General features: G+C 38.2%; 1 protein-coding gene across 2 annotated transcripts in view; it reads right to left on the reverse strand.

Moving 5' to 3' along the window:
* Window positions 1-7,411: 7,411 nt before the first annotated feature.
* The window catches only part of Vps45 (vacuolar protein sorting 45), a 189,296-nt gene continuing 176,428 nt past the window's right edge, over window positions 7,412-20,279 (reverse strand). For both annotated transcript variants that reach the window (XM_067137958.2, XM_067137957.2), the window contains exons 11-12: window positions 12,480-12,610; window positions 7,412-7,701 (exon numbers count right to left, since the gene is read on the reverse strand). In XM_067137958.2, the coding sequence (XP_066994059.1) occupies window positions 7,509-7,701; window positions 12,480-12,610 (324 nt within the window). In that variant the 3' untranslated portion in view covers window positions 7,412-7,508. The remainder of the gene's footprint in view (window positions 7,702-12,479; window positions 12,611-20,279) is intronic.

A 20,279-nucleotide genomic window follows, 5' to 3' on the forward strand; every position in this document is an offset into this window, starting at 1 on the left:
TCATGGCCGAGAAATGATATAATGGATGCAGAAATTTTCTCACGGCACTGGAGTGTGTATCGTAGAGATAGGATAGGAAGGGTGGGAGGGGGAGTGTTCATTCTGGTGAAAGAAGAATTTGTAAGCTATGAAAAAGTTAAAGATGAGACACATGAAATTCTAGGTATAAGGCTCATTTCTAAAGATAATAGGCAACTTGATATATTTGGAGTGTACAAATAGGGAAAGGGTAGCACTGACGCGGATTCGGAATTATTTGATAGAATAGTCAGCTATGTGGGAAACGACATGGAAAGAAATGTGATTGTAGCGAGAGACCTGAATTTGGCAGATGTCAATTGGGAAGGAAATGCGAACGACAGGAAGCATGACCAACAAATGGCAAATAAGTTAATATGGGAAGGACAGCTGATTCAGAAAGTGATGGAACCAACCAGAGGGAAAAATATCCTGGATGTCGTGCTGATAAAACCAGATGAGCTCTATAGGGAAACTGAAATAATAGATGGTATTAGTGATCATGAAGCTGTTTTTGTGGTAGTTAAAAATAAATGTGATAGAAAGGAAGGTCTTAAAAGTAGGATGGTTAGGCAGTACCATATGGCTGATAAAGCAGGCATGAGGCAGTTTCTAAAAAGTAACTATGATCGGTGGAAAACGGTAAATAAAAATGTAAACAGACTCTGGGATGGGTTTAAAGAAATTGTTGAGGAATGCGAAAACAGGTTTGTACCATTAAGGGTGGTAAGGAATGGTAAAGACCCACCTTATTATAATAGAGAAATAAAGAGACTAAGAAGGAGGTGCAGACTGGAAAGAAATAGAGTTAGAAATGACTGTGGAAGTAAGGAGAAATTGAATGAACTTACTAGAAAATTGAATCTAGCAAAGAAGGCAGCTAAGGATAACATGATGGCAAGCATAATTGGCAGTCATACGAATTTTAGTGAAAAAGGGAAGGGTATGTATAGGTATTTTAAGGCAGAAACAGGTTCCAAGAAGGACATTACAGGAATAATTAATGAACAAGGGGAGTGTGTATGTGAGGATCTTCAAAAGGCAGAAGTATTCAGTCAGCAGTATGTAAAGATTGTTGGTTACAGGGATAATGTCGAGATAGAGGAGGAGACTAAGGCCAAAGAAGTAACAAAATTTACATATGATAACAATGCCATTTACAATAAGATACAAAAGTTGAAAACTAGAAAAGCGGCTGGAATTGATCAGATTTCTGGGGATATACTAAAGACAATGGGTTGGGATATAGTACCATATCTGAAGTACTTATTTGATTATTGTTTGGTCGGAGGAGCTATACCGGACGAATGGAGAGTTGCTATAATAGCCCCTGTGTATAAAGGAAAGGGTGATAGACATAAAGCTGAAAATTACAGCCCAGTAAGTTTGACATGCATTGTATGTAAGCTTTGGGAAGGCATTCTTTCTGATTATATTAGACATGCCTGTGAAATTAATAACTGGTTCGATAGAAGACAATTCGGTTTTAGGAAAGGTTATTCCACTGAAGCTCAACTTGTAGGATTCCAGCAAGATATAGCAGGTATCTTGGATTCTGGAGGTCAAATGGACTGTATCGCGATTGACCTGTCTAAAGCATTTGATAGGGTGGATCATGGGAGACTACTGGCAAAAATGAGTGCAATTGGACTAGACAAAAGAGTGACTAAATGGGTTGCTATATTTCTAGAAAATAGATCTCAGAGAATTAGAGTAGGTGAAGCTTTATCTGACCCTATAATAATTAAGAGGGGAATTCCTCAAGGCAGGATTATCGGACCTTTATGTTTTCTTATATATTATATCAATGATATGTGTAAAGAAGTGGAATCAGAGATAAGGCTGTTTGCAGATGACGTTATTCTGTACAGAGTAATAAATAAGTTACAAGATTGTGAGTGGCTGCAGGGTGACCTCGATAGTGTTGTGAGATGGACAGTGGACAATGGTATGATGGTAAACGGGGTTAAAAGTCAGGTTGTGAGTTTCACAAATAGGAAAATTCCTCTCAGTTTTAATTACTGCATTGATGGGGTGAAATTCCTTTTGAGGATCGTTGTAAGTATCTAGGTGTTAATATAAGGAAAGATCTTCATTGGGGTAATCACATAAATGGGATTGTAAATAAACGGTACAGATCTCTGCACATGGTCATGAGGGTGTTTAGGGGTTGTAGTAAGGATGTAAAGGAGAGGGCATATAAGTCTCTGGTAAGACCCCAACTAGAGTATGGTTCCAGTGTATGGGACCCTCACCAGGATTACCTGATTCAAGAACTGGAAAAAATCCAAAGAAAAGCAGCTCGATTTGTTGTGGGTGATTTCCGACAAAAGAGTAGCGTTACAAAAATGTTGCAATGTTTGGGTTGGGAAGAATTGAGAGAAAGAAGAAGAGCTGCTCGACTAAGTGGTATGTTCCGAGCTGTCAGCGGAGAGATGGCGTGGAATAACATTAGTAGACGAATAAGTTTGAATGGCGTTTATAAAAGTACGAAAGATCACAATATGAAGATAAAGTTGGGGCAAATATTCATTTATAGGAAGGGGAATTAGGGATTGGAATAACTTACCAAGGGAGATGTTCAATAAATTTCCAATTTCTTTGAAATCATTTAGGAAAAGGCTAGGAAAGCAACAGATAGGGAATCTGCCACCTGGGCGACTGCCCTAAATGCAGATCAGTATTGATTGATTGATTGTTGTTCTACCTGCAGTGACTCGTACCGATTTCTCGTAGACACCTGTCTTGAATTCTGATCCTGAATAGAGCCCTTAGCCTGCAATCTCCTTCCCCTAAGAACATTAGACCACCTGTCTTCTACAATTTGCTCCCTTTCCTTCCCATCCGACTTTTACAGCTACTGTATCCTGTACATTATTTGAGGGAGTCCTAACTTCCTTCCTGTCTTCTGAGAGAATCCTTATTATCTCCCTCAAACTCTCCAACTCCTCCACCATACTCCTCAATGCCTCGCCACATGCACAGTTCCTACACTTGCACTCCTTAGCCATTCTTTATGAAATAATGAAAAGAAAAGGAAAAATAAAATAACTTATTATGTGCAAAAAAATGAAAGGAAAGAAATATAGTCTAGGATAGTCCATAAAGATCACATGACAATAAGATAATATCCTACTACACTACAATACTACTTAGTCGTATCCTATTTTTATCCTACAACACCACATCAGGATAAAAAACTGCCATTAATTACTGAGTACCCAAACGAATACACAAGGATTACACAATTCTAAACTGCAGTTAAGCCTATCCTAATTACAACTACAGAATTCTATTAAAAGAATTTCTACGGATATCCCTACTCTACTACACAAATATTTTCAATAATAGAATAAGCACGCTATTTCTAATAAGATATTACTCATATACTACTGTACAGTACACTACAATCATTTTAAACTACATTCAGATGTATCCTAATTACAATAATGTATGTTACTACTAAGCACAAGCAGAAACAAAAATTGCAATTTGGAAATTATAAGAACTACTCAAAGATTACCAACAAAGCTAAATGCTTAGACAAATTATTATTAGTACTAATCCCAAATAAATACACACACAAAGATACACGCAAATATAGCAGGCAAGATACGGTACTATCTAAATACAGTATACCGTATCTACACTACAATTCTCAACTGAAATGTGGTTATATGATTTTTACCACTGGTGGATTATTATTGTTTTCCGTACTACGCAGGACGGAGAATAAAATTGTCCTTAAATGCTGAAAAATAAGTTCTCTACAATAATTTCTGTCAAAACTTGAACTGCAATATTATTGGGATATAGATATTTCATTATTAACTTTTACTCGATGAATAAATGAAGGTGCAAAGTACAAAGTATGCCGGGAACTTAGACTACAAATTATTTGAATAAAGTAATCAGCTGATTTTTGTATTTGTTTACACAAATACCATGTGCATGTACTCTTTGACCTCATCAGAATGCAGCAACAATCATCAACAATCCAAAGACTGTTGAGTACCGTAATTATCCAGTGAAATACAGTGTATTCTCTTTAACTACTTTTTAAATCAAAATTTACAGGCGTATCGTGTTATTTAATTTAATAAATTATTATCTTTGCAATAGTTTGAATGGTTATCTATACAGAAAACCGGCACCAGAAAAATTATGATAATCTGCCTTTGTAAGTATTATACCAACAAACTTACAGATATTTAAAGATTTTTAAAAAATTTAATATTATTATCTAAAGTATTTCCTAAACCTAAATTCACCAAGCTCGATAGCTGCAGTCGCTTAAGTGCGGCCAGTATCCAGTAATCGGGAGACAGTGGGTTCGAGCCCCACTGTCAGCAGCCCTGAAGATGGTTTTCCGTGGTTTCCCATTTTCACACCAGGCAAATGCCGGGGCTGTACCTTAATTAAGGCTACAGCTGCTTCCTTCTAATTCCTAGGCCTTTGCTATTCCATCGTCGTCATAAGACATATCTGTCGGTGCGACGTAAAAAAAAAAAAATACCTAAATTCAAAACATGGTACATCTAGCTAGCCTACTTAACCTAGAAACCATAATCTAATGAACACCAACTGAACTACTTGTTATAAAATTCAAATAAATGTCACTACTCCCAAATTCTACCAACAAGCACTAAATACCAATACTGTATATAAATAGCACTGAATGGATCACACACGCAAAAAATTAAACAATTTCAATAGGTTTTAACTACTTCATCACTACAGTAATGTTAGAGCACTCTCAACAGGCGACCATTCACATGCGCATCCAACAATACAATGAGAAATAATGCAGCTTCCTGTTCCTTTCCACACTGACCCAGAAGTTGCTATAATATAGGGACATTATTTTATCCATTTGGAGGATTCTCACTTGCCCGGTCGCCTGCGCTGTGAGCATGTCTCCCACCAAGTACTTTGCCGTAATTCGGCTAGTGCGTGTTTTTGCATAATATTTCCTGTACTTTATGAAGGTGTTATGTATATACACATGCTCGCATAATGAAAATGGCATTGGAACAAAACACTGAGCACTAAACACGTGAACACTTGACTAAACTGTACCTTACACTGATAAAGCTCTCAGCAGACTGCGTATGAGGAGAGCTTGTGGCGCCAAGAAGCGCATACGGGCAAATTGCTTGGTGGGAGACAGGCTCACAGTTCAAGTGAATGGGAGAGTGAGAATCCCCCGAATGGATAAAATAATGTCTCTGTATAAAAATCTGCCAAGCGCACTAAAATACACACACCCACCGGCCCTATGAGCGATATTTCCACACTATTCATAACAGAGACTGGCTGTATAAGAAATGACGTTACTATAGTCCATCTTCGTAGTAAGCGTCTTTCTGGACGACCGGAGGTGTGGCCTGGCCTCGAGTGCGAGGAACTATGGGAGCGTTCGCTCTGGTGGTGGGGGAAGAACTAGAACCTTTCCTCCAGCTGACACAGTCGAGTTCAGGCAGCGGATGTAGCCCTGGGAACTGACTGAAGTAGTGTGGAAAGCTTAGGCGCGAAACGTTCCCGGGTCGGGGTGGGCATTATGCAATGGCACATCGGTGTACATACATCACACTAACTCAAAGGTTTAGCAGTTACTTAATATGATAAACTAGTGAAAATAAAATAGTACCGTACATTGTACAAATCGAGTCTTACATTTCGATTGTCTGCGTTAAACCTTGTCAATTAATTACACAGGCCTTTGAGTATAACATTCTAAAATTTCAGTTTTATTCCAGTACGGAAATACTCCGTAACTTTCGTAGTAGCCTAAATGTTGGTGACATCAAGAAATCAGAGGGTCATGCCTAAAAGAATTCATATCGGATGATGCTTTCGATACAACGTGAAATAAATCTCAGTGTATAGTAAAAGAGGAGGTCAATATTTTGGCACTCTGTAGCCTTTAATTTATTCTTGTGCCTTTTATTATTATACATACTTACGAATATGACTGTAATATAAAATTGAAAGGTTTGAACCATTTAGTAGAAAATCAATTGAACATAAGACAGCAACTTGCAACTGATAATACTGCGAATAAAGGAAGTTCCTTTGAAACTGTACTGTATACCAAGGAAAGGCGCATCGGTACGCGCTATCAGCTCATCAATCGCCTAACGAATAGGAGGAAGTTGTTTCCACTGACAGCCCGGAGATATAATCTACTTAACGTGATTTCTAGTGAAATACGTATAAAAGAGATTAATTAATGCAAATTTGTCAGGAAAATGCAGAGAAGAAGCTTTAGTAGAAATATTTCAGATACTTTCATAATAACAATGTCTACTTTTCTTGTCCATCAGAAGAAATATAATAATACTTTTGAATAACCTGCTATTGTTATGACTGAGAGAACAGGTCTCCTACAGCAACAGCAACTAAAACAGCAACAAAATGCTCCGGAACAATAGACAATATAAATCTGTCTCATAAAATCAGAGCAAAAATATTATCGGACTTCTTACGTGTTCTATGATCACGTTTGTTTAATATTCGGAGTTCAGGGATCTTATTTACAAATTATTCAGAATAATCTTCACTCTCGTCTGAATCAGTGCCGTCTGAAGTTTCACCGAGGTTGATGTCGGACTGGTCTAATTCTAATTCCTTATGCATGGTGGTGTCACGCTCCCAGTATTCCTGCTCAATGTCTTTTACGTGGTCGCGACATTATTCCGTTTGTCTTGCGAATACTGTGCAAGCAATATCTGCAAAGAGCTTCCTTTTTGTCGAGTGTGTCTGCTGTCAAGTCACGAGAGATCTATAAGACAGATAAATATTTCGTACAGAATAATCATTTTTATTTATATTGGGAATAGGAGCGCCTCATTTATAAACAGTGAAGGCATTAGAGATGCTATGGCACACATTTTTATGCTAAAAACTAATTGTGCTGTGTTACTATTAATTGAAATATATACTTATCACGTACCTCTCCTTTGAAATCTCCCCGAACGGACTCAGTGTGATTGACATCTGGATGATATGTTTCATATGTTCACTCATTGTATAAACACTTTCACGTGCCTAGTCTCGCAGATTTAGAAGAGGACCTAGAAGCCATGCTCGCCACTTCAGTAATTTCAACTTAGCCCGCACGTAACAACACACGCCGCTTGAGAGACGTTTTCACTTCAGCGCTAGCCTGGCGACTGGACCTGCTGTAGGAGTGGGGGGACGATAGCTCCCACCGCTGCATGCGCAACCATTTCTCGCGCAGGACGCTTTCAACCAAAATGGACTATAGCATCGCTCATACTTCAGCCACTTTCACGTGGTCAAAGTCAAGGATGAACCTGAGACTGGCAGTGAAACTTAGAAGACAGGAATTTGTACACTATTAATTAATTGAATAAATAATACACCTATACTTTTTTTTAATTTTATATTTTAACATTAAATAAATTTCTCTTTCACAATAAATATACAGCAAAACCATATTATATTTCACTTCTATTCCATCGTCTTCAGAGATTACGAGCATATCGTCTAGAAATGCCCTGTGTAGCTGCTTGAACTTCCTCCAGAAAGCTTGCTGAATTGTGAATAGTAGTACCTCCTAAAACAATTCTAACTGGGAAAGTTTTGTTCATTTGATAAACAGTCAGAGATTCTTCATATGTAGCACCTCCAATAATGAATACTATGATATCCTGTGGCCTGAAATAAAAGATTGTAAGATTAATAGTGTTCAACATAGATATTACATTAGCAAATAATATGAACCAAAACAAGACAACCATTTACAATGAATTACTTAGTAGATGACAACTAAATTGATATATAGTGTATACACAAATCATCCTCACTTATTGTTTCCTAAATCTAGTGGCGAGAAGTTGGGGTGCAGGTATTATTTGCGTCAGTGCTCCTGATGTACATAAATCTGGAAGTTGGTCTTCTGCCCACTCTTTTAGCAACTTTGTTACTGCCAAAAGCAAGAAGCATAGAGCATATGTATAGTGTAATTTGCGTAGTATCACTTAAAGTAAACCCCGTTAACAGAATAAGTGAATTAGCAGTGAGAAAACAAGCCTTCTTTGTAAGCAGCACCATAGTTGGCTGGTCCAATGAATAGTCAGAATGAAAGGAATAGAACAGGAAAGGGAGCATCACATTGCCACTGACTGATTGAAATGTGTGCGGTCAGGTTCCGCTCTGTCCTGAATGATGACACACATAACCTTACTTAACAGACTGCATGAACAGAACATAGATGCACATGTTTAGGATGGCTGGTGTAAGTTCTCATTATGGGTCATTCATGGCTAAAGAACAGCTCCACATTATTGAAGAAACAGAGCAAATTGGTAATTGCACTCCAGGAAGAAAGTTTTTGGCAGTAACAAATTTGCCAAAAGAGTGGGCAGAAGAATACCAACTTCCAGATTTATGTACATCAGGAGCACTGACGCAAATAATACCTGCACCACAATTTCTCACCACTTAAACACTTCCAGTGTTGGCACTTCTTTAAACAAGCATAACTTTGACACTGGGCATTCACACGATACTAAATCATTCTGTGCCAGAATGTTTATTGCACTTTATTTAATAAATTACTGGCACAACAACAAACAAATGTATTGTTTTCCATTGAATAAAGTTGTCTGTTTCTCTTCCATTTAAATAGCCTTGTCTTTCTTACAAACTTTGTATAGATGATTATAACTACTTAGCTGGGGAGGGGGGAACAGAAAGATAACGAATAATTTTTGACGCGTAACATTTAACTAACATGTAACAGCACATTCACAAATACTACAAAAGGGAACAAAAAACAATGTTGCAGTTTATTTTCTGGGACATCCGTGAAATATTCCCAGGCCCATGATTTCCTCTTGGTAGCCATCAATATGCACTAAAAGTACTGTATTGCATTCACGCCAGTCAAATTATTAGACTTAAATAAAATGACGGATGTTTCTTCGTGGGTTAAACATGATGTTGCAGACCTTCCAGCTTGTTCATGTATTATTCCCTGCGAACAGAAGGCCAAACTGCCATTCATGACTCGGGTTGTTGTTCCATTGGGGAAGATTTCAAAGCTTGTTGTTCTCAGTGTGCCGCGTAACTGTGACGTAAGAAGCATTCTTATGTTCCCGAAAGTCTCAAGAGGCATGCCGTTAGAGGTAAACTGTACTCATTGCAGTGGTTTCTGGTTTCTTGAAAGGGAAGAGCAGTTTAAGTATTGACATTAATCACCCACATTCACAAATTCATTGCAGTAACTTAGTAGCTAAGTATGGAGATACAGAGGTCCACCAAACTGATCCTAATGATAGTAGGGGATACCGTGGGGTTATTCTTTGTCTGCATCCCCCACCACGAGGGGGTGCTAGTAAAATACTGTATTATCAACAGAGAAAGTACCAACATGTTTTAAAACAGCTAGGACCTACACAAGAAGGGCAAGACTAATAGGCTGTCAAACTTGACACCAATTACAATATACTCCATCATCAGGAATAATAGAAAGAATTTTAGGTAGTCAACTGCGTTCTTTTGTTAGCTTCAACGAAGATCACTGGATTCTGCAGTCAACCAATGCCCCTTGTAAATTCATCCATTCTTGCAAGATTATTAAAATCAACAAAAGAGTGAAATCAAGATACAACAATAGTCTTACTGATATATCAGAAGCTTTTGATAGCATAGGTCACGTACATTTAAACTCAACACTATTCACAAAAGAAGGTCCAGCTAAAGAAATAGAATTACATAATGGTATGCAAGTAGAGGGTCAAAAAAACAAAAACCTAAATCCATCTGTATACAAAGAGGTACCATGGAAGGTTCTCTCCCCTGTCACCAACGTTATACAATCTGGCAAGCAGTTATGTTTTGATGTATTAAATGGGAAAAGTCTTGCGTCGAAATATGGGGTACAACTTATGTCTGATAGACTGTCACTATAAGGGGGTTCGGTGATGACACCATTATCAATGGAAAGAATTGAGAGACAGCATGTGAAGATATTAGAATCATTCCGTATTGACGGTTTTCACTTTACAAAGGAAATGTTTGCTATTGGCTTCACGTCGCACTGACATAGATAGGTCTAATGGCGACTACAGGATAGGAAAGGAATGGGAATGAAGCAGTCGTGGCCTTAATTAAGGGACAGCCCCAGCATTTGCCTAGTGTGAAAATGGGAAACCACAGACACCATCTTCAGGGCTGCGGACAGTGGGGTTCGAACCCACTATCTACTGGATGCAAACTCACAGCTGTGCAGCCCTAACTGCACGAATGTGTATGTATTGAATAGGAGGACACATTAAATTTCCTTTGTAAAGACACCATGTGAACTAACCCAAATAGCCTTACGGCTGTTTCGGAAGATAGACCTGGAAATAAACTTCAGAAAATGAGTCTGAGTATGTTTTGATAAAGGGAAAACTTGTTGAAAGGCCCTGGTAAGTCAAGGAAAACATGGTGACTAAAACTATTAAACAAGATGAACAGTTTTGCTACCTTGGCATTCCCTTCACTGATACAATTAACTTCGATGCAAATTTGGTTATGAGAAACCTACATTGAAAGTTAGATGTGCTTACATCTTCTCCTATACTCAAACCTGATCAGAAATATTTTGTTGTGAATACAGTGGTAAGTCCTGCACTTATCTAACCATTTCAGACTGCTCAACTGACATGTATAACCTCAAGTTTTATCAATGATGCTGATAAAGTAATATGAAGCTCCTTGAAAGTAATTTTACAGTTGCCTACTGGCATCCCAGATTGTACGATATATTCTGAAAGAAAACGTCAAGGTCTAGAGCATTTCAAAGCATCATGGGAAGAAGCATTCCAACACATTAATGCTTGCAATGTTCTAATCCGAGCTGCCCATGAATATGTTTACACCAGTCAGGAGCCATTAGATGAAATTTCAACTTATCTACATTTTTTTAACATCGCTGATGATGACAGACTTATCAATCAACAAAACAGTCTCACTTATACAAGGAAAATACATCAAGAGCTTTGATACTGCGAAATGACCTACGGTACACTCTACCCACAAAGAAATAGGAGCTGAAACTTTACAAGGAACACCATGACGGCCTCTACCATAGTAAATGATGGGATGCACTTAAAATGACAGCTAATGCCCTCACAAAAAGTACTGTGTCAGGTTAATATCTGGATGATAACCTTTGTCGGCAATGCCACAGAAAGAAAGAAACAGTGGCTCACGCCCTGGGATTGTGCCCGCATGGTGAAGTACTGAGAAATTATCGGCACCATCGAGTAAGATCTTTAATCGTAGACGAACTTCAGAGGAAGGGATATAACGTTTTTGAAGAAGTCTATGGCATATCATCATATGGCAGCACTACATGCAGAGACATGATTGCTCTTGAATTTTTATTTTTATATTTTTGAGAGAGTACACGAGAGTCCCCAGGTGAAAACTATGCCCTTTTACTCATCTGTTTCTGAGATTACCTGAAGATTAGATCAAAAATTAGATGTATGGCTTTTCAGGCATTTGCTCTATTAACCAGCGTTTCGTCTTAGGTCTGACACTAGACTCATCATCTGACACATCCCACTCTGATGGCTGGCTAATAGAGCAAACGCCTGAAAAGCCATACATCTAATTTTTTATCTGATTTTTGATATGCTCTATTGGTGGAAAAATATCTAATTCCCTCCATGGGAACTTAGAATTTCCAATACCTGAAGAGTCACAAAATCTCCACTGTACAGCACCAGTGGGGAAAATCAATCTGTCATGGAGGCGGTATTCTTCCCCATGTCAGAGAAGAAATATTCTTCTCTAATTTGTTAGTTATAAAATGGATCAGAGTAAACTTTGGAAAGAAAAAGAAAATGAGGTACAATATCTCTTTGAAGGAAACAAAATTTCTAGATAGTTTGTGAGAATTTACTTGAATTTGGAAAAGGCGAAAACAGTAAGTAATTTTACCAGTCAAAAGAGGTCATAAGTTAATCAAGGGCCTTGATGTTTGAAAAGTGTCGGCTTCTTAGCCCTCTTACGACCTGTTTTAAGAGTAGGATGCCCGGGTCGGTAGACTGACTAAGGAGGGTTCTACAGTGGTAAAAGTTTATTGCAATACGTACGTAATCACACAGTAAATGACAGGATGATGATGTTTACCTTCACAGATTAAATTCATGACTAATATACAAATATTTGCCTTGAATGAGTCTACACTAACAATCTCATACATTTCTTCTGCTTTCTTTGTACCATGTCAACAATAAATAACTGTTAGGTTCTTTAGTCTGTCAAGACTAATTTATGATTACATAAAATTTAGAAAAATAAAATATTTAACAACAGGTATAATCTGTTGTTAAATGTTTTCATTATTAGGTATCGATCTTTCTCAGCACACAGTCTGACAGGATAAACACTTTTTGAAACATAATTATATAATCTATCAAAAAATTATTTCTTACCTTCCTCTAATCTGTTCCTTGCCTAAATAAGGGAAGGAACTTTCTTTCAACTTTCCTTTAATCAAATCTTCCAAGGTCTCCTTCAGTAAAGGATTGTGTTGAGTATACACATTCTCTACTCCTGACAAATCCTAAAAGAAACCAAATAATATTAATTGTAAAAAGTAATATTAACTACATGACTCTATGAAACTTCAACAAGACATACTTACAATGATCTCCCTATTTAAAAAATAAATAAATAATTAAAATTGTCATTATAGCCTCTGTCCATCAAAAGAACTATATACCAGGCGAGTTGGCAGTGTGGTTAGGAGCGTGCAGCTGTGAGCTTGGATCTGGGAGATAGTGGGTTCAAGCCCCACTGTCGGCAGCCCTGAAGATGGTTTTCCATGGTTTCCCATTTCCCACGGCTGATTCCTTCCGACTTCTAGGCCTTTCCTGTCCCATCGTCACCATAAGACCTATCTGTGTCGGTGTGACGTAAAGCAAGTTGCAAAAAAAAAAAAAGATAATAACTATATAATATAAAAATATGTGACATAAATTGAATATAATGAAACCTTAGAAAAATCCCAAATAAATTCCCGAACATGTACCATTTTTTTTATTCTTCCAAGCTCAAATCAGGAATTAGTATGGAAACCTGGAAACATTTATGAAGACAGTAGGTTCTGAAGGTATTGTATGTGGAGTTTATCCTTGTCCTTTGTCTCCATGTTTATTCTTGTTTCACCTCGCTGTTATTCCCACAACTCATACCGATATGTTTTGTTTATCCTTAGTACGTATTAATATCCTACTTCGAAAGTTTATTTCTGATACATATAGCCATGTACTTGGTTGTCCTTCCATTACACATATAACATTTTCTTTCACATTACTGACCCACGGAATTTAGATGACAACAACAATCTGATGAATGATTCATTAACACATTTCCACTCCAATAAACCATCTGCTCTTTTTATGAGCCACTTCCAAATATATGTATCCTTTTCATTGTGCTAATTTTTATTATAAAATTTTCACTTGGCTTGGCTCTTCTATGTCTTTCCAGGTCTCTTTAAACTGGCTTTAGATGATAGGCAGCCTGAAAACAGTTTTCATACAAGATTTTGCTAACATCACAGTTTTAATTTTCTCTCTTCTTACCTTCTGGAGATATGAATAGTCAAATTTCATTTCAACTGCCTAATAGTGACTATGGCCTAGTCCAGTTAAGGCTGCTGTTGAAAATTATACATGATGACTGGTAGAGAATATGTTTTATACGTAATCATGTTAAATTAAGCAGGAGGCAATATTCTTAATGATGCACCTCTGTCAATTACCTTAAATTTTAGGTTAACAAACATGCAGTATTTTTGTCAAAACCTTAATGATTTTATGTTTCAGAATATAGTAAGTGTCTTTATAGAACTTGAGTCTCACCTAACAGTCCATGAGAGTTTACAGGTTTACCTATGGTAGCATTTGAATGTTTTCAAACCTTTTTTTTTTTTTTTCAATTGCAGCTAATAAATATATCCATAGCAACATTACAACATCACAATATGAATGGACCAGCCTGTACTTTTCAAGTCTCTACCTCATAATCAGGAAACTAACAAAATAAAAGCCACATCATATTCTCTGCAAACACTATTTAAGCAAAATGGACCAGATTTAAGTATACTAATGCACTGAATAAAATAAGTAAACCACGACAATTCTTTATAAAGATTACCATGTACAGAGTGCGCACAAAGTCCGTATACCCCTACTCATTATTTATTTATTATTTCTATTGTGAGATACCCACTGTTATCGACTTTGATTGTTGATGGCAGTTGGTACCAAGATATTGAAAGAATGGTTGATACAAGTGATTATACGATTGAGGAACGTTTGATGGCCACTGTGTGGATTCATGAGCATAAAATTAGTGGCAAATCAATTACAAATGTGAGGGATGATCAATTGTCAATATGGACCATAATGAAATTCATAACTTATGATGGGACGATTTCATTGCGCAGTTTGTGAAAGCAGCACCGACAACGAAGACGTTAGTGTGGGAAAAGAGAGCCTTTTTGCCGGGCAGTATTCGCGTTGCGCCAAGAAGTGGAAGACCATCCACCAGACTTGAACTTTGTGCTGACTTGGAAAAATTTATCGAACAATCTCTGGTGAGAACCATACGGAAACGTGCGTCAGAGTTGGGGATACAGGAATCAACCATGAGGAAACACATCAAAGTGGATCTGAAAATGAGGTGTTGGTGTCCATTGAGTGTCAAAGAATTATCAGATTATAATTTGGAAAGATGTGTTGATGCTTGTGGTCGGATGCTGCACCAATTCCCAACAATGGCTCAGAAGGCAGAAGTCATATTTACTGACGAATGTGCGATTTATCGCAGTTCCCATAGTAACAATGTTTACTTTTGGGGAGAAGAAAATCCACATTTTTTCCAAGAAACCGAGCAAAACCCACCTCATGTCATGATATGGACTGGAATGACACAAACGCATTTGTTTGGCCTATATTTTTGTTGTTGTTCTGCTGATCAGAACAGTTACCTCGAGATGATTAATGACTGGTTCATCCCGCAGCAGAAAAATGCAGAAATCTTAAGACGTTGTTTGGTTGCAACATGATGGAGCGCCGGCTCACTTCGCAGTGGCTGTTCGACAAAGTCTGAACGCAGTCTTTGGGAATCGCTGGATTGATCAAGGATCGGACAATGATACAGCTCCATGGCCACTAAGGAACCCTGATCTAACAACACCCTATAATGCACTCTGAAGTTACATCAAGGAACAGGCGAGGAAGCAGCAGTACGTTGGAATTGATGATCTGAAAAATGTGGTGCACAAAGCTTTCCAGACAGTGACCCAAAGGATGTTGCTTAATATGAACATCAGAACATGGAGGCATATACAGCTGTGCAGAAACCACGGAGGGACACATGGATGTTTTAGATTCCTAAGATATAAGATGCAAGTATAAATAAATAATTAGTATACGTACTTTTATATCATGTTAGTTGAGTTTAATTTAATATAGGGGTATACGGACTTTGTGCACACCCTGTATGATTCCAGGTCTGTTGATGACATACTGAATGCTCGTGAAGAAATGTGACAAATGCAAATTACATAAAATCAGCTTCATGGTCCGTATCGCACTTCAATAGATTCACAATTAAGTATTTATTTATTTTCCACCTAGTCGATACAATGATTGCTTAAGGCAATTTTTAATGGTCAAAAGTGGTACATGTTTCGTATATTATCAACATCTTCAGCCACATAACACTGTTTAGATAAAAAATATATAAAATTGACAAAGTAATGCTTTAGAGGAAGTGTCCTTAAAATTAACATAAGATTGACAAGATTATCTGTATATCAGTTATGTTCAGCTTGTGATGAGTAGGATAATATGGATCTTTAAACAAGGGTGAATCAAAAAGTAAGTTACACTTCCAAGTTATGGCAATCTATGAAACCACTAACACATAGGCAACACATCCATGGGAACACAGTGTAAGTTTACTTTTTCACATAGTCCCCAAGAGACTGAATATTTCTCTGAACAGTCAACCAACTTTTCGATTCCAGATGTGTAAAAATCACCTCCAGCGCTATGTAACCATCTGGAGACAGCTGCTTTCACCTCCTCATCAGTTCGGAATCGTCGTCCACCGAGATCCTTTTTCAGCTTACCGAACACATGATAATCGCATGGCACTAAGTCTGGACTGTATGGAGGATGTTGCCATACCTCCCACTTGAATCGCTGCAGCAGTTCGGATATTTGGCAGACCGGGTGAGGTGTTACGTTATGCAACAAAATCACACTGGCGCTCAATTTTCCCCAATGCTTTTCTTTAACTGCCTTATGCAACCGGTTTAACGTCTGACAATACGAAGCCAAGTTGATTGTCGTGCCCTTTGACATAAACTCCACGTGCACCACACCCTGCATGTCAAAGAACACTGTCGCCATTACCCTTCCTGCTGAAGGTTGGACCCGGGCCTTCTTCCGTGATGGTGATGTGGTGTGCACCTATTCAATCGATGTTCTCTTTGTTTCGGGGGTGAAGTGGTGGACCCACATTTCATCCCCTGTGATGATTCAACACAGAAACTTGTTGCCCTCCACAGAATACCATTGCAAAAATGCCAGTGATGACTGGAAACTTTGTCCCTTGTGAACATTGCTGAGCATACGTGGGACCCATCTTTCACACAGTGTACAAAATCCAAGGTGCTGGTGAACAATGAAGAACACACTGCCATACGAAATGTTCGACATGCTGGCTAGCAATTTCCTGCAGTGTTATGCGCCAGTTCTCTCTAATGATCCCATCCACACGATCAACATTTGCAATGCAACTGGATGTTGCGAGCCTGCCTTCGTGATATTCGTCCGTGAAATCCGTGCGTCCGGCGTCAAATTGCTTACACCACTTTACAATACCTGGTCGATAAATTGCATGCTCACCATATACAGCAGTGATTTCATGATGAATGTCCATGCAATTGAGCCGTTTAGCCCACAGAAATCTGATCGTGCACCCATCTCCAATTAGGAGTGAACATCCACATGACACCCCATTGAGCCTAGCCTGCTCTCCACACACAACACGATGGGATACCACACCAACCTTCCTATCGGACATGTCGGCAGTTACTGTAGCTTGCTCCGCATTGGCCACGGTCACAACACACAGCGTGCTCTTTGGCGAGCTAGTGTAACTTACTTTTTTATTTGCCCTGGTATTATATGGAGCTGGAATTACCACAGCTGCTAAAAACAGATCTGTCTTCCAAAACAAATGGCAAAAACTTGGCCATGAGTGGAATATAATATACAGAGGGTGCCAATAAAAATGTATACACAATTTGACAGGAGATATCTATTTAATATATTACAAAGCTGGACTGAAAAATAATGGTACTGTGTAGTATGATGTTCTGTAAACAGATATACTGTATTTTTGGTATAGGTATATGTATAAAATTAGGCATTTATTCCATGTCAAGTAAATTAATGTGAAATTCAACTCGCATGTGGGTATTTCCTCTGCTGTGTGCCGTGTACCACATCAGCTCATGCTACTGTATTGCATTGCAGCCTTTAAATTTATGTTGGACAAACTGGGAGAAACTTTGCAATAGGATATCAAGAATACTTAAATGTTATTAGATATAACCATTTCTCAGCCATTAACATACATATGAAGAAATCCAACCATGATTAAATGCCATCAAATGAGATTTAAAGGTTTTATTAGTTTGGCACAAAAAGACTAGACAAACGAGTGACTGAATGGGTTGCTATATTTCTAGAAAATAGATCTCAGAGAATTAGAGTAGGTGAAGCTTTATCTGACCCTGTAATAATTAAGTGGGGAATTCCTCAAGGCAGTATTATCGGACCTTTATGTTTTCTTATATATATAAATGATATGAGTAAAGGAGTGGAATCGGAGGTAAGGCTTTTTGCGGATGATGTTATTCTCTATAGAGTGATAAATAAGTTACAAGATTGTGAGCAACTGCAACGTGACCTCGAAAATGTTGTGAGATGGACAGCAGGCAATGGTATGTTGATAAACGGGGTTAAAAGTCAGGTTGTGAGTTTTACAAGTAGGAAAAGTCCTCTCAGTTTTAATTACTGCGTTGATGGGGTGAAAGTTCCTTTTGGGGATCATTGTAAGTATCTAGGTGTTAATATAAGGAAAGATCTTCATTGGGGTAATCACATAAATGGGATTGTAAATAAAGGGTACAGATCTCTGCACATGGTTATGAGGGTGTTTAGGGGTTGTAGTAAGGATGTAAAGGAGAGGGCATATAAGTCTCTGGTAAGACCCCAACTAGAGTATGGTTCCAGTGTATGGGACCCTCACCAGGATTACCTGATTCAAGAACTGGAAAAAATCCAAAGAAAAGCAGCTTGATTTGTTCTGGGCGATTTCCGACAAAATAGTAGCGTTACAAAAATGTTGCAATGTTTGGGTTGGGAAGAATTGAGAAAAAGAAGAAGAGCTGCTCGACTAAGTGGTATGTTCCTGGCTGTCAGCAGAGAGATGGCGTGGAATGACATTGGTAGACGAATAAGTTTGAATGGCGTTTATAAAAGTAGGAAAGATCACAATATGAAGATAAAGTTGGAATTCAAGAGGACAAAATGGGGCAAATATTCATTTATAGGAAGGGGAGTTAGGGATTGGAATAACTTACCAAGAGAGATGTTCAATAAATTTCCAATTTCTTTGAAATCATTTAGGAAAAGGCTAGGAAAACAACAAATAGGGAATCTGCCACCTGGGCGACTGCCCTAAATGCAGATCAGTATTGATTGATTGATTGATTGATTGATTGACCCCTTACTCAATATCTTAGGGAATATACATATTCACAACGATCAATATACTAACCTTGAATACAATTTAAATGGAATTAATGAAAAGCTGGATCCTTTATTTGAAACTTTTATTCCGCTTCTTTGTAGGATGCAAATCTACGCCTACTGTTCCTTTCAAGTAGCGAATATTCAAAAGTAATTCAATTATATTTACAATTCAATACATACATAATTTATTACAAATAGTACATGTTTCTTCCCCTAAGGGACATCATCAGCTAGAATAAATTACAATAATATATCAGTCAGCAAAGAGGATGCATCTGGATGTGCTAGGAGTAAGTGATATTCGGGTAAGGGGAGATAATGAGGAAGAGGTGGGAGATTATAAAGTGTATTTGACGGGTGTTAGAAAGGGAAGGGCAGAGTCTGGGGTAGGGCTCTTTATCAGGAATACCATTGCACGCAACATAGTTTCCGTTAGGCACGTAAATGAGCGAATGATGTGGGTAGATTTGTCAGTGGGAGGAATTAGGACAAGAATTGTGTCCGTGTATTCACCATGTGAGGGTGCAGATGAGGATGAAGTTGACAAGTTTTATGAAGCATTGAGTGACATCGTGGTCAGGGTCAACAGCAAGGATAGAATAGTGCTAATGGGCGATTTCCATGCGAGAGTTGGGAATAGAACTGAAGGATACGAAAGGGTGATTGGTAAATGTGGGGAAGATATGGAAGCTAATGGGAATGGGAAGTGTTTGCTGGACTTCTGTGCTAGTATGGGTTTAGCTGTTACGAATACATTCTTGAAGCATAAGGCTATTCACCACTACACATGGGAGGCTAGGGGTACCAGATCCATAATAGACTATATCTTAACAGACTTTGAATTCAGGAAATCTGTTAGGAATGTACGAGTTTTTCGCGGATTTTTCGATGATACAGACCACTATCTGATCTGTAGTGAACTAAGTATTTCTAGGCCTAGGGTAGAGAAAGTGAAATCTGTCTGCAAACGAATAAGGGTAGAAAATCTCCAGGACGAGGAAATTAGACAGAAGTACATGGATATGATTAGTGAGAAGTTTCGAACAGTAGACAGTAAGCATGTTCAGGATATAGAAAGTGAATGGGTGGCATACAGGGATGCTGGTAGTAGAAACAGCAAGGGAATGCCTAGGAAAAACTGTGTGTAAAGATGGGAAAAAGGCGAACATCTTGGTGGAATGATGAAGTGAGAGCAGCTTGTAAACGTAAAAAGAAGGCTTATCAGAAATGGCTCCAAACAAGGGCCGAGGCAGACAGGGATTGGTAAGTAGATGAAAGAAACAGAGCGAAACAAATAGTTGTTGAATCCAAAAAGAAGTCATGGGAAGATTTTGGTAATAACCTGGAAAGGCTAGGTCAAGCAGCAGGGAAACCTTTCTGGACAGTAAT

This window comes from Anabrus simplex, chromosome 1 (assembly GCF_040414725.1).
Source record: "Anabrus simplex isolate iqAnaSimp1 chromosome 1, ASM4041472v1, whole genome shotgun sequence".
Lineage (NCBI taxonomy): Eukaryota > Metazoa > Arthropoda > Insecta > Orthoptera > Tettigoniidae > Anabrus > Anabrus simplex.